The sequence below is a fragment of the Triplophysa dalaica genome, chromosome 25 (genome assembly GCF_015846415.1).
Source record: "Triplophysa dalaica isolate WHDGS20190420 chromosome 25, ASM1584641v1, whole genome shotgun sequence".
In the NCBI taxonomy this organism is placed as follows: Eukaryota; Metazoa; Chordata; class Actinopteri; order Cypriniformes; family Nemacheilidae; genus Triplophysa; species Triplophysa dalaica.
Genome location: NC_079566.1, coordinates 7566531 through 7589227, shown reverse-complemented (window position 1 = coordinate 7589227; position 22697 = coordinate 7566531). Strand labels below are relative to the sequence as shown.

Below are 22697 nucleotides of genomic sequence, written 5' to 3'. Positions count from 1 at the left end.
CCTTTTGTTTCAATATGAGCGACTTGATTTTATTTTTGTTTGTAGTACTGACACATTTTACCATCTGGGCACAAATGATCCATCACATACCAGTATACACCAGTTCCGTTGTTTGTGATGCTTGAAGTACCCATTGACTTGCATTGGTTTATTGTTTGAACAATTGAAGTGAATGGGTTAATGCCGTTGTTTGGTTACCATCATTCTTCAAAATATCTTCTCTTCTGTTCTGCAGAACAATGAAAGTCATACAGGTTTGAAATGACAAGAGGGTGAATAAATGATTACAGAATTTTCAATTTAGTGGGAACCATCCCTTAGCCAAGTTGTAAAAGTGAACAGCAGGCAGTCATATAAACTGCGTTTAACTGCAATAAAAATATTTCAGATTATTCATATTAATATATTTTTTTATGGAAGATCGAAGGCTTATCATTTTGCTGTTCACACCACTTTTAAAAAAGCAGAGTAAGCCACTCGAGGCGTTAAGAGATTTTTTTCTAAGCCGTGTTCTTGAGCTCAACATGAAATGTAGCTCATTGCTTTGTTATGCTCTTATTTCTTCGACTGCATCCTCAAATAGAGGTTTTGTCAGATATAGCCATCTTCTGAAGAAGTATTTCTGCAATTTCCCCCCCCCAAAGTGTAGCTAGATAGCTAACATGCACACTCGCATTGACACAAACACTGAACATCCATTTAGTGCACTTAAGGTCTAACACAAAAGCACATGTTCACTATCACACCATTTGTATGGATCATTTAACACACACACTCTGTAATAAAGAAGATGCATACACGACACACAAGCATGCTGCTTCTCCCCCGGGGTTATCAAAGCACTGGTATCTCGCGAGACAGCTTACACACGTCTTCTCCGGTTCCAATTGACTGGCCACTGACTGACGCCGCCTGCCTCCCCCACCAGATTTGACATGCAGCTCCAGCGTGCCTGCGCAAGGCTGAGGAACTAGATCAAAGAAGGGAACTACTGCAGAAATCCTTCCATTCCCCTTTTATATCCTCTGCCGACGCAGACTTAGAATGTGCACAAATGTAGGGCACGTCAGTATGTATCATTTATCAGGTGACGTGTGGTGGTATGGTTTGTTAAATGCTGTGAATCTAATTGAATCAATTATATATTTCTGAACTGGTTAATTTGCAAAAGATGCACTTTCATCGGATTTAATGCTGGTAGAGGAAGAAAATGCTAATTGGGAAAGTTAATTGGTTTTTGTATAGTTCATGTTCGTATGTTCTGCCTTAAAGAGGTAGTTCCCCATCTTTCGTTAATTCTTTTTCCATTATTTCCACACAATTAAATTCAATGGGGAGTAGGATAATCCGTGGTCACTGTATTGGAAAAAGAGCCACCCACGGACTTCCTTCTTTTGTTTTCAGTGCATGAAAGCAGGCCATATTGGTTTAGAATTACATAAAAGTGAGTTAATGATGACGTCATTTTACATTTTGGATGAAGAATCCTTTGGTTCAACAAATAGAGTGGGGCAGGCATTGTTCCCATCCACTCAAACCGAAATATCACTACACGTGCTCATTCATAGATGTGCTGAGAACCTGCTCGTGATTCACTGTCTCAACAAACCTTCAACTTCGAATGAATGCTTTCCCATAGTTAGTTCATAAACCTTTTTATACGGCTGAACCTCCCCACGCCTTCTACTTCATATATCTTCTTGTTTTATGACATTGAGAATGTATTATACATGCGGCAAAATGAGAGAGTCAGTCATGCTTTTAGTCCATGTCCTCTTCGGGAGAACAAGTACTATCTCTGTGTCTCAGGCTAAGGCTGTTGGGAGACTTTCCATTCTCTCCCGCTATCTTCGCACCGCAGCATGGCCTGTCCTCGTGTTGTTCTCTTGCTCTTATTTTGGCTGCAATATTCTTTTGACATCACATCCGCCAGCAGGGGTCTCTAGACCTGGTGATTTAATCACAGTCTCTTCAGAACGTAAAAGGACACCGAGATGGCAGGAACAAATGACATGAATGAGCTCGGTGTTATGTTGATTTAAGCGAATGGAATTTGCCATAGACCGCCAAGAGGAGGCCACGCTGCCAAAAAAGGTAAAAGAGATTTCGAGTTCCTGTCCAGCTGGCAATAAGCAGGTATACCGAACCTCCTCGACTGGGTTTCTTTGGTGAAATAGTTTGATTAGGATCTCTGACACGTAGCGGTGCGCTTCTCCTCAAGAGGTGCCGGCTATAGACAGTCACGCCCTCTAAACGAAGATAAAGTGCCGTTTCCCCTGTTCCGTTTCTCCTTCATTGTAAACGTATATATTTTTGGCCCTGTTTTTTTTCCCTCGTAGATGGTGCTATTAATCTCCGCAATCTGCTGCCTGTAACACATCCAGCCCCCCCCCCAGAGCTGTTGATGCGGGAAAAGGGATCATTTTAGCTGCCATCTTGAAGAAGAAACAAGGGGTTTTGTGTGAAAAGCTGTAGTTCCATAGGAAAGCCTGTCTGGTAGCTGTCCGTGGTGCTGATCACTTTTTTCTGTGGTTTCTCACCGCAGAAGTTGAGGATGTTGTCAGAACAGTATTATATGTAACTGTAAAACATATCTTTCGAGTCAAAAAATCCCTTCTACACTTCGTTTGAGTAAACAAAGATTTTCTGTGGAGTGCTGTACACGGGAAGGGGATAATGACAGAGTATCTCTCTGGTTGCTGTATACATTTCTAAAGGATCATTTCAATTACATTTCAGTCTACTACCATTACTAGGATTAAAAAAGTTTCAGCTCAGTTTTGTGAAAATGGGATTATTTTGCATATTGCTATCCATACCTTTACTAGTAAGCTCTGGAGGGAATAAATTCATGTCAAATTTATTTGACATGGAGATTTATGGGATGCTTTAGTGGCCAACCTAATACATACAGAGATTTCCAATTTGGCATGAACCTTTTGAGTGCTGTAAGATGGACTCAACTCGAGCATGCCAAGAGAGGCAGGAAGAGGATAATTGAGACCGTTCTCCCGCATTGGAGGCTCACAATGATATTAGGAGTGGATGCAGGAGAATCGAGCGCAGCTGTGGAGACCTCCAGAGAATGCCTGAGATTTCAAACGGGAAACAACATAGAAAAAAGGTTTTTGCTGTAATGCACATGAGACAGGAGAAGTGGACTGCTGGAAAGATACTGAAGGTGGAAACAATAAGAGTGCTAGAAGAGTATGTTTCTCTGCAGCTTGCATCCACTTATCCTGGGCTAAGTGACAAATGGAAACATGTAAACTGACAATCAATGATTACAAAAATCAACATTACTTAAATTTGAGTAATTGTACTTAAATTGTACTTAAATTGTGAGTTCATGCCAAATCACAGATATTGTCATTGCGATCCTTTGACCACACCCAGTTTATCTTTTTCAGTTATTTAATGTTAAAACTAGCGTAAACATTTTCTCAGTCTTTCAAATTGCTGGCGGGTGTCATTCCTGAGGTTTGTGTTTATTGAATTTCAACAGACACTGGACAGTCAGTGCCACAATACAAAATGCAAAACTTGAGTGGTGTCTTCATTTTATTCCTTGCTGTTTATTTGCTGTATACGTTTGAAGTGGCCACATCTGTCAAGCTTTATTAATGGCAAAAAATAGAATTTCACTAATTATCCACTTTAAATGAAGGACTTTGTAAACTTGGACCTTATCAGTCGGTTCATTAAGGAGAATGGGCTCAAAAACAAACATTTCCGAAAATTTCTCACTAGGCAAAAGCGTTTTCTATCTCCCATTATTTGCATTAACTGTGTTTCTTGAAAAAGAAAAACCACCTCAAGCGAGCGTAAAATCATTTTGTGAATTAACGGTTTTATTTCGTAATTTGGGGTTACCGTGACTCGTTTCTGATGCGAAACTTCAAAATGTGCACAAAACCAGGATGATGGAAACCCGGCTACTGATCTGCTTCTCAAGAGCGACCTAATAGGGAATATATGATGACAGAACTATTCTTAAATGATTCATTCCTGTCTATATGACACAAATTTGGATAACAAATGTTGGAATGCAACGATTTTTCAAATGTGAAAGTGCCATTAGCCGAGCTCTTAACAATTCTACAAAAGGTTGTGGTAATTTGATAAATCCTCCCCACATCAACCTACATTTCCTCAAGGCTTATAAAGATCCCAAAATAGCCAAACCAGAATTGTGCTAAGCAAACAGAGAGTCTCGATTACCATTTATCACATTAAGCTCAACCGCGTATCAATTTCCATTTAAACTCGGGTCAAAAGTAATCTGCAGACGATGATTCCATTTAGTCATAAATGATACTCTATCTTTTTAATTAGGAAGGAGAAAAATGTTTTCTGTTCGGAGCACTCGGAGTAGCAACAATAATTCATTTCCCCAGTAAATTAATTACACCTACACACAGCACAAAAAGCTTTCCCTAATTAGTACGAGAGGCAATCCGAGGTGTCCGCGCAGAGGCCTGATCAAAAAGCACCCGAGTTTTGTTGAGCATCAAAGAAGAGAAGCTGAGATGGACCGCTGATGGTGAGACCCTTTTGTTTTCAGCCTGTCTCTTCTAGCCCACACCTACGAGCACAGCCCTTCCATACCAGAGCACATCGAGATCGATACGCATTTGAGCTGTGGCTGATCTTTGGGTTCCTCTGGTGACATTGAAGCAGCAAGCTCAGATTTTGGTTGAAGCTTGTTGCCGTCTATCAGTTGGTTTGGGTGAATAATGAACATGTTCATAGTCTCCTAGATGCCTTTATCTAGTGTTCGGGATCATATATAAAAGCAATCTTACATTTTTTTCATGTGATCTCGCGAGGCAGATGATCAAAGTGGTTAAAGCTTAGATTTAGCCGTGATGGATGGGGAGTGTATGACGCAGGTCACGTTTTCAATAATCCAATGTGGAGGTGAATGTATAGTGTGCACAGGCCTGCTTATGAAGACAAACACGGCTAGACAAAGCCTTTAATGCACATGAGCAATACATTTGGGCGGGATTTCATTTCCTTCTATTACGACTTTCCATACGTGACCTTTAACATGTCACAATGTCTGTGGATTTTTTCATCAGCTCAGTTCGACTGCACGTTTTTCGCTCCAAATTAGGTCATTTTGAAAGCATTACGACGCCAAAGACCAGCAAGATGATCTATTGTGAGAAGGGGCATCTGAGAATAGTGTTTTTCAAAGCACTAGTTGGAGGTGATGAATCACCTTCAAAACACTAAATCCACACCATAGACCCCAATACTTCTGGTCAGGCATTAAGTACATCCTTCGTTTTTTCTTTCCACTTTGCTGGATCATCTGTCTCAATAATAAAGTATGATTGAAAGTGTGCCTGACAGGCTTCTTTTCACATTTTTACTTCTTACCTTTCATTTCCCTCCTGCCCTTTGTCTGCGTAGAACAAAGCAACGGCTGTATTTTTTTATTTGGGGACAAATACCTTCCATCTCAGCCAACCAGCTGTGCGATACTGAGGATCCATGTCCGGCGGGAAACAAAGAAATTCATTCCTCCCGGCAATGGAGTCATAATTGTGATAATGAAAAGAGAATATCTCCATTATACCTCTTCCCGAACCCAATGACGAGGCCAACACACTCATTCCTGCCTGGCAGATGAAAACGGGTTTAAAGATCTTATTGTTCCCGAGGGATTGCAAGTGGATGGGCGAATTCCTTCTCTGGCCTGAAAGGAGAATAATTTATAAGCAAGGGAGCGTTGAGGCGAGGTCGCAACACATTGTAATAAAGTCGCCCCTACGGCACAGGGCTCAGGCTGTATTAAAGCTAAATTGGGATGGTAATGCGTTGGGCAGTGGGAGGGCATTGGAAATTTTATGCCTCTGGAAAGCTTCTAGTTGTTTTCTGTTCATCTTTAGCTGTTGGATGACAGACTCTTTCCCCCTTAGGGATAAGATGTTTATTTTTCTCGCATGGTGTCGGCATGTTGAAGTTGAATCTTCTTGGACCTTGTCGAAGAAAGGGCTGGGGGATGCCGTCAAGTTCTCTCTAGGAGTTCAATGTGCTTATGGGAAAAGACAGCTGTTTGTGAAAATTGCTGTCTTAATTTTAGCATGCATGAGTAGTTCTTAAAGGAGCAGTTCACAAAAAAATCTGTCATTATTTGTTCGACCTCAAGTTGTTCCTTCTACATATACTTTTTTTTGTGATGAACACAGAGAAATATATTTGGAACATCCGAATATAGAAATTTATACAGAGTTGGACAAACTTGAGGGTGAGTAAATGATGACAGAATTTTCACTTTTGGGTGAACTGCCCCATTAAGAGGACACGTGGGTGGTTTATTAAAATGACAAAGTTGCTATTTCAGCATTTCTTTGTTTAAATTGTTGTGGCTGCGGTGTATTAAAAATAATATTGTCTTGTTTGCATTACATTTTCCATGAATATATCCTTTTATTACATCAAGTACATTAATTTATTGCTAAAAATATATTATTTTGTCTCTGATTATTAGGCAATCCCTAAGTTGTTGTGATTTGGAAACATGCTGTGTTTGTACTTTGAAAGTGTAAACATTGCGTCTCCGTATCAAAACATTGCATCTCTGTATCAAAACAATGCGACTCTGTATCAAAACATTGTGGCTCTGTTTCAAAACATTATGACTCTGTATCAAAACATTATGACTCTGTATCAAAACATTATGACTCTGTATCAAAACATTATGACTCTGTATCAAAACATAATGACTCTGCACAGGCTGTGCTGCTGAATTTACTATTTTTTTTAAAGAATTGTTAAACTGTGTAGGAGTAGTAGTTTGCTCAAATTCATTTATCTGAAACATTAGCAGTTCTCTATCTAATTAATTCAGAATCATATGCTGATTTTCTTTTTAAAGACCGAAGAGAATTAGTCACTTTTTACATATTTCTTCTCTGTCCACCTACCTATATGCTGAAGCATTTTGCTTCATTTTTCAAGACCCAGTTTCACAAAAAAACTAAAGTACATCCAGCTTTTACAAATGCAATCGATGGACCACATATTAACTGCTACAAAAGATAGAACATTGAGGGCAGGAAATGCCCTGTCACCCGAGAGTCCAAGCTGCAAGGTCCAGTCCCAGCGTTACATGTCATGCCTGTGATGAATGACCAGCCCGAATGGAGGTCTGGTGATAAGAGAGCCAGCTAATTCTACAGCTTAAAACCCATTTCCCAATCCACCTTCTTCAACCCTAAAGTTGACTTAAAGCTTAGATACGTGGACTGTTTCAATGAAAGAGAAACGGATGAAATGGAGCGAAGGATAATGATGTAGACTCGATTTGTTTAAAAACCTTGGAACATTTTTGAGAACAAATGCCAAGACAGCAATATTCTCTTCATTTATATTTTACGATTTTCAATGTATTTTAATCTCCAAATTGGTTTTCCCCCTTGCTGTTAAAATATTAAAGAATACTAAAATATGAAATCGGTGACTTTGCAAAGGCAAAGTTATATTGTTAACCGAGACGTTTGCTAAATCTCAAAATTTGATCAAGTCACATTTAAAGCAAATTTGCCTGATAATATAAAGAAATGCCATGAGTACTGTTCGCATGAATACCACTGCCACATAAAACAAATCCTCCCTCCCGCGCAATGCACATCTTTAGCAGGGGTTTCTTGAACATTTGTCATGTTTAATTTTACATGACTAGACACTTGGTCTAAAAGATGTCTCGAAAGAAGTTTAGTGCTGATGTTTTTTCGGGATGTTTCTCCATTGTAGACAAGAAAAAGTGATGCTGCAGTATCTTCATAAGATCACAGAAGAAGATAAAATACAGTTTCATGATGAGCTTCATGAATATAATTTAGTACAGTTTGCGTAAATGATACAGTGAATATGCAACCCGTTGTCTTAAGAGAGCTCTACGTAGTGAGCTGTGAGCTGCTACCTTGAAGGCCAATTCTATGTTGAACTTGATTCTGAATCTACCAGCAGATTGAAGGGCAGTGGTGATCTTTAACGGAAACTCTTAAGGGGTGCTGAGGAGAGGAAGCGATGGGCCGGTGAAGGGCATTAAAAAGCTTAGATGTTATCCCCCTGTCGGTCTGCTCACACGGCTCATGAGAAAGCCAGTCTCTCCTCGGGGCGTGTCTCTGTGTCACTCCCACCTATCAGAGAGATTACAGGAAGATTTGTAACCTTTGCTAAATCATGAAGGTGTTTGGAATGGCTTTGCCTGAAAGGCTGTAGGCAAATATAAAGACGATTCTTGATTATTGATAAGCTGTTAAAAAAATTCACTTGAAATATATGATCATTTTTTATTTAGAATGAGTGGTTTGTTAAACCATAAGCATTACATAATAGCATTTCATAAATTAAAACTCTAACTAAGACTCTAGTCCTATTGTGCTGCACAAAAGAATTGATAGAAAATACCTTGAATTCCAGTCTATTGAATGTCTATTGAAATGGTTTGCAATATCAGGATGATTTTAATATTTTAAAAAGTTATGTATGAAAGCATGTGATGATGAAAAAATTGAAAAACTGTATGTATGTTGGTTGTATAATTTTTATGTATTTCTTTAGTCTTTTGGAGCCACAGTGGTTAAGTATGTGACGCTAAATCACATTGAAATGGACTGATGATCAGCACGAATTCAGTATGTTTTGAATAAGAAAAACTATTGTAATTATGTCCAAACACAAATTTACTATAGACTGCTTTCGTACATTTAGCAATGCTTTGTTAGCTTAAATTTACAGAAAACGGCATGGACAGTCGCCTGGTTTTGTTGTCTCTTCCGTTGATGTACCAAATCTCTCATTTTCCTTTCATTGATATTCCCGTCGGCCTCAATGACAAACTCAAGCGATCCATCACCGCTCTAAATGGCAAAATTGACAGCCCTCAAGGGCTTCGAATGCCTTTTCTGCTGACACAAGATTATCACATTTATCCTTTTTTATTTAATCCTTCCAATATGAAGCTTTTTCATATCCACCGCGGTAATGGAGGCGGGATGCTTGTTTCCAACACTGTCATTTCCAAAATGCGAATCAGGCTTCTGCAGGTTATAATCAATGTGATGAGCACGTAGGGAGACGTTCCCGTCCTTTCGTGCTTCTTATTGTGTAATTTACGCACCAGCCATCACCTCAAGATATTTAAATCATCCATCCATAACATCCCGAGATCAGGGGCCGCAGCCTTGACAAGGGAGGTGCATGTTGGGTGACAGGATGGTGTCCGTCTTTTAATTTCAGCCCGTTTCGCCGCCTCTGTGAGTGTGTAATTAGTGATATTAAATAAGAGGAGTTGCCAAGTGAATAAGTGGGGACATGGATATGACTCTGGGACGGTCCAGCAGCTTTTGTTTGTGTCATATCTTTTTTCTGGGAGTTAAGTGAGTCTGAGCCAGACTGTTCATTTAAAGACATTATCAAAATGTTATGTTTTTATATATTTTCCTGTTAGAAAAAATTCAACAATATGAGAATCCTTGGTAAAATATTATACGTTTTTGTTTAAATGGAGGGAATATACATATGGCTGTTGAATCGTAAGAAACAAGGAAATATTGAAATGTGCCAGTATGGATTTTCAGGGCCTGTGCAATGAGCAACTCATTCTGGCCGATACTGATACTCAAGAATTTGTAGTCATCACAAAATACAAAATAAGGGGCATTTTATTTTTACTTTGGAACGCAAAAAAACTAATCTTTAACTAACTCTCAACTAAAACTGTAACTAAGTTTGCTTAAATTTAAGGGTGTTCTTGATTATGAATGTGAGAATAGTTTTGTGTAGTTTTGTGATCGAATAGCATAATAATATTCCTAATATGGATGAGAAAACAATGCATAAAGATTAATAGTATCGTCAAATGTATGACATACTGCAAAACCAGTTGAAATTTGTTGATATAAACACTGATAAGAAACAATTTTCTAGGTCTAGAGATTTCGTTTTCCTCTTTGTGGTTAATGTCTTGCTTTGTTGCTTAAAGTTATGAAGTAATTAATATTACTTGATAGACCCTGTTTTTGATTCTGTTCATAACGTAACTAACAATAATTCATCCAAATTTTTAAACTGAGGAAGACTTATCACAAAGCCGACCCATAGGATCTCAATCTCTGGTGTGAAGAAGAACTGATTTTCATGACTTTATTTCAAAACGAATGGATTGAATTTGGATAAAAGAAACTGATCCCACATCAGCAGTATTTTCTAATACGTTTTACTGGCTCCTCATGTTTTATACATGTTGTTTACTCAGATTGCTCTCTGGTTTCCTTTACGATGGTAATTTACTGTTTAAAAGTGAAAACACAATAAGCAATGAAGTTAAGATCTATAAAAACTGTATAAAAACATAAACGTGTAAATAGGCATCTATTGTTTAAGTGCATCATCTAACTTTGTGAATGTTAGACTGAAATTATGGTCTACTGCAGGCAAGATGGCTGCCACCCAGACCTATCAATGTGGGAAGGTATCACCTCTCTCTCTTTTTCTCAGTCTTTCTCTCTTTTTTCCCTCTTTTTAACTAGTCCCATGGCCATATTCAATTCCAAGCACACCGGTTCTGTCCTTGGGTTTGACTGAACCAAGATATAAAGCATAAACTGATAATTAAATAACTCATCATTCATATTAAATCTTGTGTATGTGCACCCTTAGCCCTTGAATTTTCACTAACCAAGTCACAAATCAAACCTGTGCAATTTTGTGACATGTCTCTGTGATGTAATTTCCCGTATTCCGACTGAGATGCTAAAAACAAAACTTTTCCTTCTTAGAATTGCAGAGCAGTTCCTGTGGGAACCCCGGCGTTCCTCCCAAAGGCATCCTATATGGGACACGTTTCAATGTTGGCGACAAGATACGCTACAGCTGCGTAACCGGCTACGTGCTGGACGGCCATCCCCAGCTCACCTGTGTAACTAATGCAGGCAATGCGGCCGTCTGGGACTTCCCAGTACCCATTTGCAGAGGTAAGCAGCAGTCAGACAGCTCCTTATGTGATGTGCATGACCAATACACTGCAAGTGTGCGTGCCTGTTTTCTGTTCGCCTGTTTACTTGCATGTGTCTCTTCAATGTTTCCAGCTGTTCAAATGTCCTTGTTTGTGTTTGCTTGTTTTTATGTGCCTGAGCAGTGCGTGTTTGCAAATAGCGGCTATAGAGGCCTGTAAGTATTGGCTTGTTTTGATTCGAAATGGCACAAACGAGAGAGACTCGGATAACCTTTTATATAAAGGCCTCTTAGAACCCCATCATCCTTTTGTTGTTAGTAGCACTTACAGTATATTTCCAAGTTTCTTGTATTCCATTCAACTGTTCTTTCTTTTAAAAGCATAGGGGTGGATGTGCAGAACCATATAGCTACAGATATGACTTTGACACTTTCAAGCAGGTTTTGACTCTTTCGTAAACTCGATGACCACATTACGTACAGCAGAGATGACTCAAGAAGCTGTTTTTGTTTGCGAATGCATCAAGATTTATTGTCTCGTGTTCATAGCAATTATAATGTGCATTAGCCATGACCGTTGTGAAATAAGAACTGCTCCATAGACAGGCAGCACTGGTTTCTGCTCCAGCGTGTTTAATAGAAAGGGGAAAATGACAGCGTCTGGATCATGCTTGCTTTGGTTGGAGACAAATTGCAAAGCCAACTGTGCTTGAATAGAAAATAGCCGGAGGTACAAAAATGTGGCTCTTCAACCTGGCCCAGAATGTAGTGGGGTATAGGAGAGCAGAACACCGTGTTTTCTACACTTTGCCATCATCTGGCACCCTATTAAAATACTTTTTTTACTTAAAATAAGGTCTGATTATTAAATTCCACATGATATGTAAAATCTTTTTAAACACATTAAAATTACATTTCGTTATGCATGTTGAAGTTTGCCTTCATCTTAATGCATTTAGATTTTGAATATTCATGAAAATGTCAGAACATTCTTCACTTTATTCGGCAAGTTACCTTGACAAAAATCTTTGTGTTAGATGTGTCTGCCCTTTTCTACTTTTATGAGCAAAGTATATAGTAGGTTTTTTTTACATAAAAGCACCTCCAAAATGATGTTACCCATGCAATTTACAGTTACCATTAATTCTAGATTAAGGGGAAAAATCCATTTAAAATTTTAAGTCAGAGGACCTTTCGAAATACTGCTGTCGCAAATGTCAATGTTATGCTAAAATTCTATAATGTATGCATGTCGGAAAACCAGAGTGTATTTTGGCAGCCCTTTGGTACTTTGTACTTTTAATGTATTATGGATGCTTTCAGTTTTGTTCAAAATATACAACAATAATAATAATACAATTTACAACACATAAACTTTTTATTTTTATACTTTTTTAAATATTTGTATTTATTAAAATAATAATAATAATAATATAAACTGTAGGCAGCTGCTACAGATAATCTTTATTCAATTCAAGTCTTGTCAGAAAGTGCTGCATATTCAGCAGTTTGGAATAATGAAATAGACTAAAACAAATAGCTGTTTTTGTCAGCTGTTTCAAACCTAGGTTTGAAGAAATGTTCTAATATTTTCCTCAGAATTGCTTGGTTGTGCATATCTCCACACCCCGGTACCTTTGGCACAGTTGGTCAGCCTGTGGTGTCAAGGCGTGAAATAGGCATGATAACACTGCTGCACAGGTAGCCGAGCCGAGGTGACAACTCACAGCCCGGGCATTAGCACACAATACCTCCTCCGCCCAATCCCATGCTGCACCACTGCACAGTGCTGTGGGGCTTGCTTATCGTAAAAATAATCTCATTAGAGAGATAGGGAGCACCAGACAGTTGACATTTTTACATTTCCTGGACATTTTCTGTGTCGCTCTCAAGCCGAGGAGCTCCCTCAATGAAAACAAATCCCCAAACTCGGTCGACAAAATCAATGCGGCTTTTTGAGGCCGAGAAGCAAACCGTTTCGTATCTGGACATCTTCCAGTCCACCTCCCGGCATGTTTTATTAACATATTGAGCGTGCTAATTTGGGCCAGTCATTTTGGCGGCCAGTAGCTCAATAAGTGTAAGTACATAGAGTGTGTGGGCCAGTAGTCTGTAGAGGTTGAGGATAACAAACTGGTAAACTTGAGTGAAATGAGCCATGGGATCATGGCGGAGGAAACAATGTATATTTAACAAGTGCCTTAAAATGAAATAATCTAGAGAAGTGAGTAGATTTGGATTTGTTCAAGTGGCTTTAAATGAGCTTAATAAAGTTAGCTGTGATCATTGCATGCCTTAACAGTAAACAAGTTCAAAAAACACAGCGTGAAACCACTGCCATTAAAGGTCATTGATGTAGTGAGATGCAAAAAAAAAAACTCTAACGGCACTAAAATGCAGGTCAGCTAATGAAGCATATCACACTGTACCTCTGCCTGTTTCTCCACTGTCTCCATATAGAGTTTTTGTGCTTCCAAGCCTTGGTTGAGTGTAGAGTAGCCAAAATGATCCTTTGTCGGATGGAATTCCTCAGGGAGCATTAAAACTGATAATTTGACGCGGAGACTGTGAGCCCTAATGACAGGCTTTTGATGTACTAGACTTTAATTTTGACAGGGTCTTTTTCATTAAAGAGTTTAGATTCGCTGTGGGCTGAAGCAATCCTGCCATCCCTCCCTCTTCCTGTCTGGCTTTGACAACCGTGGGGACCACCTGCTTAAAGACGTAAATCCCTGATCAATCCCACACCACTGTGAGCATCCCTACTGAAATTGACGCTGACATCCGCACCCTTCTTAAATGCGATATTCTTGCCATGGGCTTTGTGTTTCATGCACCGAATTTGATTGTTTAGTGAATCCCTAACTGTGCAAGCATGTGAAAACCCGTTACAGTTGACCAAAAATGTATAAATATTGACAAACCTAGAGGGTTTTTTGGTGACCCATCATTGGCACGTCATGAATCTGATTCTCAATTTACCACAGTGCATGGTTCATAGTTATGCAGCGTCTCAAGTTTCTTGAGAGATAATAAAAGCAAATGTAGACACAGGCTGTCGCTGGGAAAAGGGGATTTGGCTCCTAGACTCCTGGTGTGATGGAACTCCGCTTAATCTGTGGCAGCTTTTTTTGTAGAGGGGCACTGCCATTGCCAGGTTTTCTAGCCCCTTGACACTCACTTTCATATGCTGTGCTATCTGGCTCATGCGAATGAGTCGTCTTTATCCTGAATAGGATTAAATTAATACACGTAATACAAATCAATGCACAGAGTATTAAACATCACCCTGTGGTTGAAATCATTACTTTCTGTATATGTGACCCTGGACGACAAAACCATAAGGGTCAAGTTTTTGAAATTGAGATTTTAACATCATCTGAAAGCTGAGGAAAAAAGCTTTCTATTGATATGTGGTTTGTTAGGATAGGAAAATATCTGGTGGAACAACAACTGTTTACAAATCTGGAATCTGAGGGTGCAAAACCGCAAAATATTGAGAAAATCGCCTTTGAAATTGTTAATCTGAGGCACTGTAGCATGCCATCCACTCACAAAAAGAAAGTTTTTAGACATTTACGGTAGATGTATGAAATGTCTTCATGGAACATGATCTTTACTTAATATCCTATTGATATTTGGCAAAAAGAAAAATAGATTTTTATCCCTACAATGTATTTTTGGCGGTTCTAAAAATGTTCCTGTGATACTTAAAACTGGTTTTGTTGTCCAGGGTCACATATTGTTATCCATTTACTCTTCTTATGGGTGTTCACTCTAGACGCAAACATTGAAGTGCCATTTTGAGGCTTGAGCGACCCTTAAATGCAATTTATCATTTTCATATCAACCACTTCGCATGGCGCAAAGAACACTAGTTCAGTACTGGTGTTTAAGAACTTCCTGTTTCAGTTTTTAACACTACACAAACATTTGGATAAAGTACAACAAACTTATAAAATGGATAACCAAATCTAAATTTTTACTGAATATATTTTAATTTTAACTATGCATGTAAGATTAAATAAAATGAATTTAAATGAAACCCGAAGTGCCTCTGTTTACATCTTGCGAAGAAGCCAATATAGTTATAAAAATATATATATATATATTTTTCTATATATAGTTTTCATGTTTGTGTATATTTATAAAATCTCAAGTTTCATAGCTTCCGCTTTTAAACTGTAGCAGGGCAAAAAAGGAAAAGTTATTTTTAATATAGATTATAGTATTACTTAAGATGAAATAGTCAGCATATATGTTCACAAGGAGTCCCTGTTGTAGTGCTCTTGAGTTTGTTGTCTCTTGTTCTGTCCATCTCTTGTATAATCAAACAACAACAAAATTGTAGTTGAATGATTATTTATTATTACTGTCTATCTCACAGTGATGAGTCTTCTCTGGCCGTCGCTCCGTTAGAAATTAAATACCCAGGTTGCCAATTTTTTGTGCAAAAGTGGCTCCCAAGGTTATTTTAGTTTAAATATAATAATGATTTGGATTCAGTAAAGTAAACAAACAAAATGATGGTGGTGGTAGGATCCCAAGTGGGTTTTTTTAGATTTCATTTGAACCAAAACATTTTTTCAAATGACTTTACTAACAGTCATTTTTGATAGAGCTTCTGTTGTGCTACTTAAGTTACAGAACGGACAGTCATGCATCAATGCTTTTGTTGTTCTGTGTCTGGTCCAAATTCTTAGGTAGAGAACAGGTGGCTCATTTAGCCACGTTAACTAAAGATAGCCGTCTGGTTAATTTAAAAAAACAGTCTGGCAAATGCATGTCTCTTAGATTTAAGGTAGCGTTTTACCATTTTAATACTAGGTGGTTAGTTTACTTATATCTTGAGGTAGTTAATTTCCCACAAGATTTAAGATGTTACTTGCACATCAGTTTGGGCTTTTGCTGACTTTCTCTGACACTTTGAAAAAGTCCTATTCTACTGTCTGAAAGAGCGAGGCTTTCTTTCATTTAAATGTGGAATGCCACACATCCTGATGTTATCTGTATTCCATTAACTTGAGTCTACACCATATAGCCATAATGATGTTGATTTATGCCGTGGCTTTTAAAGATCTCGCTGTAATCTGTAGGACAGTATGTAATTCGCTGAAATCCATTTCTGCATGTACTTGTCATTTAACTGATGGACTGCTACGATTTATCACATGTTCCTTGCACCTGAGTACAGAGGACATCATGGAGAACCATCTGAACTAATTATGCAGTGCTGCAATGCCCATATTGGATCATCTCAGATGGGAGGCCTGCCAGAACAATGAGATTAATATGTATCTCAGAGGAGATTGCCACAGTGGGCTCATTCAGAGGTTAAAAACCCACCTGATACCCAGAGAACTTCAAGTTCCATTTTTTAGTGCAGATTTGGTGGTAAGGATAGTCTCAGGTTTTTATGTGTTTATGAGGCATTTTGTTCCAGCCAAAAAACGTAATTTGCCAATTCAAATAGAATAAAGGAATCTTTGACTGTCCTATGCTTCCCAATTTGCATCCCATCCATCCTAAATCCTAAATTTGAATTATTATGTCCAAAATCATAGTATGTTGAAATTAGTGTTATCAAAGTGCATATGGTTTACTATTTTCGGTAAAAATGAAAAGCAAATATCCATAAACACCCAAACGGCTGAAATTACCCATCATACAGCGAGAGGGCGGCGTTTGGTGATGCTTAACGTTGTGCCAAACAACGTCCCCTTCCTGTTATAAAATGCACTTTAACACCGTGTCCTAACCAAACGCGACGCAAAACGCGATATTTTTCCAAGTTAATCAGAGGTTTTATCCTAACCAGCCACGACAGGGCTGTGCGACCAGCAACGGTCATTTCTATTTTAGAAACGGTTTCTATTCCTGCGACATCACAGCTGACAGCTCCGCCCACACAGTGATCTCATTCGATGTAAGTTTTGCACCTCATGAATATTAATCGCCAAACATGAATGAAGGCAGGCTATATACATTTGACTACCTACGTTTAGATTCGGAAATTATAGCATAGCATCCGGTGAGGCATAACTGAAGTCATTAGAACAAGACGCATCTCTCTGTGATCTCTTCAGCTGCAGCAAGGCTGCGTGGACGGATAAAACGGTTCTGTTTGGCTGTATCTTGTGATTTATTGTCATGTCCCGCCCCTTTTTCGCGTTCGGTATGGACAGGCAAATTGCTTATCGCAGGAATCTCATCTTTGGTTAGGATCTTTTTGGTTAGGATGCGTTGTAACCCACTTCTTTCTTGGGGCTACTTGCTTTAATTTCATAACATGCCACAAAATCTGTGCCCCCCCTGCATTCATCTTGAGCCCCCCCGTTTGAGAACCACTGGACTAGGCAATAACGGCCACATCTGTTTCGCATTAGTATGTATAGGTGCATGCATACTGATTTGCTACGCACTAAAATGTATATACAGCACATTCTTTTCGGGAATAGTATATGCGGCAAGTGTCTACATTCTTTAGGGAAGTTAACCTCCAATTGGGGTCCACATACATATACCCTGATAGCACACATACATCTAGGGGACGTCTATTTCATCTCCACATTTACATCTGCAAGACGTCTTTAAGATATCTCCTGTCAGATGTCATAAAGGCATCTAGAACTTGTCTATAAGATGTTTACAATTTAGAATCTTGGTAAAACTGACCTTTTATCAGAGTTTTACACCGCAGATGTTTTTATATTTTATAGATGAAAATGTGGTCTCTTCTAGGTCTCTTTGTGTGTGTGTCTGTGTGCGTGTGTATGTACATGGGCTTATTAAACAGGGTTTGGAAATAGGATTTTAGCAAGAAAAATGACACACTTTAGCGTTGTGCTAACTAGCCTGATCACTTAGAACTCCTAAAGATCTCAGTGACTTATTAACACGTTCTGCTGTGCCATATGCCTATGCAGACTTTCACTGCCTTTGGTGTTTCCTTCACATCAGTGTAGGCAGCCTGTGATACATTCATCATCATTTAAAGGAGTGAGTTGATAATTACTCCCTGTATCTGTTTCTGCTCCCACTGCCATGTTTAGCTGATGTGATTACTGTGTTACACTAATTAAGGTATCACTGCCCCCTCATGCCCTCACAATTTCATTTCACCACAAAAACACAACAATGAGCTGCGGAGAGACTTAAACATCAATATTAAGCAAGATACTTTGAAACCGCAGTTACACTCTGAAAGATGATGGGTTTGATTAATACATGCATGGTTTGAAGGTAGGCAAACCCAACTCAATTTTCAAGGTTAATTGAACCCTTTTTCCATATTCGACCCAACACGGCTTTTATAATGTGTGCAAGCTTAAAACGGAAAATAATCAACCATCTTTCTTCTTTGAAAGATTCAAAAGAGTAAAGCAAGTATTTAATGAGAATCATATTTTATGCTGCAAATAAATTGAAAGTTTCAAACTGAATGAACTAGAATAAAATCTGATTTATGGTGACGACCGCTGATAGCTGCTGTTATTAAATAACTAATAATGTTCTTATTAATTCATTCCTGTAACCGGAAGCAAAGCATATGTTTTATTAATAGCTCCTACTTTTTTGTGCAGCGGAAACACCGGCGAGGCATCTTTAATGCAATTTTGACATGCTGTATTTGGAGTGAGCTCAAATCTGGCATGAATTATTTGTTGTTTACCTGAATCCCCACTCCCCCAACGAATAAATAAAAAATTGCCTCTTATTTGATCTATTTTTCAGTTACACTTTAATTAATGGCAGATATTATATTCAGAAATGTTCATTTTAGACTCACAGAATAGCCCGACAGGATCTTGATGGTTGCTCTGAGGTTCATTTCCCCCCCATAAAAACGTAGCTTCGCTCACAAAACAGAAAAATTAAGATTACATTGAGGTGTATATATATATATTTTTTGCCTGTTGTACAGTCCCGTCTTGGACTCCAGCCCCGCTCAAGGGCTGGAACAATGCTGATGCAAGCTCTGATCCTCCTTAGATACTAAATGGAAGTGGATGTCTAGGAAAAAGCTCAGAAATGTCACCCCATTCTAAGGCGGAACGCCAAATAAACTTACCGTTTCCAAACTTATTGTATGATTCAGCCAAAAGACCTGGATAGAGATCATCTTCATAATAGATCTTCAAAAGTTTCATAACATCGTAACATTAGTGTACTTAAAGCAATAAGGCATAAGTTAAAATGTTATATTTGGTTTCAGTTTTGTTGAAGGTCCAGTGTGTAATTTTTTGGAGTATCTATTTACAGAAATGCAATATAATATACACACCTATGTCTTCAGAGGTGTATTAAGACCTTACATAATGAAGTGTTATGTTTTAATAACTATAGAATGAGCTAATATCTATATACACCGCTGGTCCCCTTATCTGGGATATGCTGTGTTGTTTCTATAGTAGCCCTAAACGGACAAACCACTCTTCAGAGTCTGATTCATAAATACGTTATCTCCTTCGGCAAAGAAGCAAAAACATGACAACATCTTATCAGCCACCGTAGTGCTAGGAAATGGAGGAATGGAGTGAGCCATTGGTTGCAATTCAAAACCTCACCACTAGATGCCACTAAATTGAATACACTGGACCATTAAACAGGACTAATGTAATAGTCAACATTGAAGTGTATTAATAAGTGCTGTAGTTCGCTCTGTCTATGGTTGTCTAGCCCACATGCCGGATGCTTGACCTGAACACTTCACCCCGAATGCTGCTTTAGCCATCTTGGTCTCTCCTGACCCCAACACACAGAAATAAACTTTCACACAGAAAGAGTGAAGATCTTTCCCCCAACATTTCAATCTATAAAGCGAAAGCAGTCAGCTCATGTTTTAACTATACAAAACATTTCTGCCCTTTATCGAGCAAGATTTTAACATTGTCTTCTGAACTGTGTTGAATTAAATGACTTAAAAGTCCTTAATGTAAGATTCTCTCTAATGGTGCCTTCGTGGTCGTCGCCATTGAATGATAGTTTGGTATTGGAATGTTCTGACACTTTAATGCCCACCTTGCCTAGGCTGTCTCTTCAAGAAACATTCACCTGTCAAAGTTTCACCTGCCCACTTTACTTAACATGGTGAAGCTCTTGAAAGGTTATTCACAAGTTTTGTTAATTGGTTTCCTCCTACTCTCTTGGTTTAAGAGCAGATGGGTGATTTTGTTAAGGTCATGGTCAATTGCTATTCAGAACTGTTATGGTTAGATTAGGTACAGTAGTCTGTTTCTTGTTGTTTCTCAGTATCATTTGCATATTAACTACAGCAGTTGTGTTTGACTCGTAACTGTAAGCAATGGGGCATTTTATGTACCATAACGCTGCTGTCCTTCTGAAAGCTTGCATATTTTGTGATTATTAGTCAGTCTTTATGTTTGTCACTGGGTTTTGAATATATTTAACCAATATAAAGTATTAAAAAGAGCTTGTCAACTTTGACAACACCGTATTTAATAATTTACACAGTTTTTTTTACCATTTCCTCAAAAAAAAACGCAAATATGTACATGTGAAGTTTTGGACGAACAGTCATAGTAAATGTTTTGACTATATAGGTGCATATGATACATCATGTCGTGCGTAAGTAATTTATGACTCTCATCAAAAGTGGTATCGTTATATTTACTGTTTAGTTTTACTCTGAGACACTTTTTTACTTTAAAAAGATTTTACTGCATTCAGTGCCATTTTCTTGTTTTTTTATCTCAGTAAAAAGAAAGCACATTTGTGCAATTGTTTTTTTTTTATATCTGGGAAAACTCAACCAGGGTCAGTCTTTAAAGTTTTTTTAACACTGTTTACATCAACTAAAAGTCATAATGCATTTGCGTTTTAGAAAAAAAAAACATTATTCTTTGATTTGCTTACTTTGCTCAATTGTCTTCACCTAGCTGAAAAATGTTATGTTCAAAATAAATTCTTGTGTAAAAAATCTGTGTACTTGCTAAAATGTAATCAAGGTAAGTAAAACAGGTTTATGAATTCATTTAATATTAAAACTCTGCTTTGAAAGTTTTAATAACTGCAAAATATTTCAATATACAAATATGTTTAAATATGCTGCAGGCTAGAGGTACTTACACAACATATACATTTTGTCCTTTTTTAATTTGTTGTACAAATTATTCTTTAAATAAAATATATCTTGAAATCAAATTGATAGTATGATTAGCTTGGTTCAGTGTCTGTATTATTTATGGTAATGTGACTGCATGGATGTAATGCATTAAAATAGAAGCAAAGCCTTGAATAATTGATGAAGTTCACTTTGAATCTAGGTAATAAAGAATAAATAAATAAACACATAATGATAATCAATTTCGGCTACAAAATTGTTCACTACAGTCAGCTACTCTCTTTAAGTTGAAGTATTTTCATTTTTGTATTTACTTTGTTTATTTCATAGTGTTCCCATGTGGAATTAAGTGTTGTTTGTTTGTTCCCCACATTTTTTAGGGGTATTATCATATAGCACTTACAGTAACTCGATCAATGGCTCGAGTTTAGGGTGGGTTTTTCTGTTTGCCTGATCAAGGGAGTAAAGATGGTTTCAGCAGCAATGACATAAACAATGGCCCAAACTTAGACCTCAAAGAATCTATGACTGTTGAGTAGTTTTAAAGTAATTTAATGCAATTAATATGTAATAAATATTCATATGAATATAAATTAAATTAAATACAAAAATGATGGTTATATTATAACCAAACACAGACTGGAAGTTAAGTGCGGGCCATCACGTGGGTCCGATGAAACCATCTATAGAAGTAGTTATGAAGGCATTATTTCAGCAGTTTCATTTAATATCCGTAGTTTCATGGAAATCACACACTATAAAGACCCCGAGACTGATCTAGGATTAGTTTACCAAGTCTGAATTTTCATCGGATGGAAGGATGAAACGATTCGCTCGAGTATGCATCAACAGGCTGCCTCATCAGTGACTTTGTATGGTTCAAGTAATACGATCGCAAGCGTCGACAAGCCATCCGCCTTGATCGTCCCTTTACCCCGAGGGGCAGTTAATATGCTGTGCCTAATCCTATCCGCAGAAACAACAAGCACTGCGATGAATATTTAACTGATCTGAATGGAGCTTATCTCCTGTTTGGCATGAACGACAAAGAATCGCAGATTCTGTTTATAGAACTGCATTTCAATTTTTTTAACGCACTCATGCATAATTGAAGCAACATATTGAGAGATGTCAGATATATAGATTGTCCCTATAGGCAATGTTAATGTAGTCTTCTGTATTTAAAATAAGAGGAAGTCGCAGTTGCTCTGCTTCCTGTTTTCAGCCTGGAGTCTCTTCATAATTTAGTCTGCTTTGCTATGAATTATTGACTGTTTTATAGACTCGTTCGCATATCAAAAGCTTGTTTACAAGGTGCTGAAGAAATTAAGGAGTCAGACAATATTTTAGATTTGAGTTACATCATTAAATCGAATGCCTGTCTTAATGCTAGAAAGATTCATTCGATTCAGGTTCATTATTGACTCATTTCAACGTAATTGCATTTTAGGCTTAAGAGGCAATTTGTTTCCGACATCGAATGAAGTTGAGAAATGCTCAGATCACACACGCCAAAATAAAAGACCCACATCTCATATATATTAACATTCTTCTTGTTCAGAGCTTGCTTTGTAACTAAAGCTTTCCAAGACTCTGTGAATGCGTTGAGACAGATTGTGTGACTTATTTTTTTCTATTC

At 37.9% G+C, this 22697-nt stretch overlaps 1 protein-coding gene across 3 annotated transcripts in view; it reads left to right on the top strand.

The window, feature by feature from the left end:
- csmd3b (CUB and Sushi multiple domains 3b) overlaps nucleotides 1-22697 on the top strand; it is a 347235-nt gene that overhangs the window by 108416 nt on the left and 216122 nt on the right. For all 3 annotated transcript variants that reach the window (XM_056741016.1, XM_056741014.1, XM_056741013.1), the window contains exon 4: nucleotides 10800-10994. In XM_056741016.1, the coding sequence (XP_056596994.1) occupies nucleotides 10800-10994 (195 nt within the window). The remainder of the gene's footprint in view (nucleotides 1-10799; nucleotides 10995-22697) is intronic.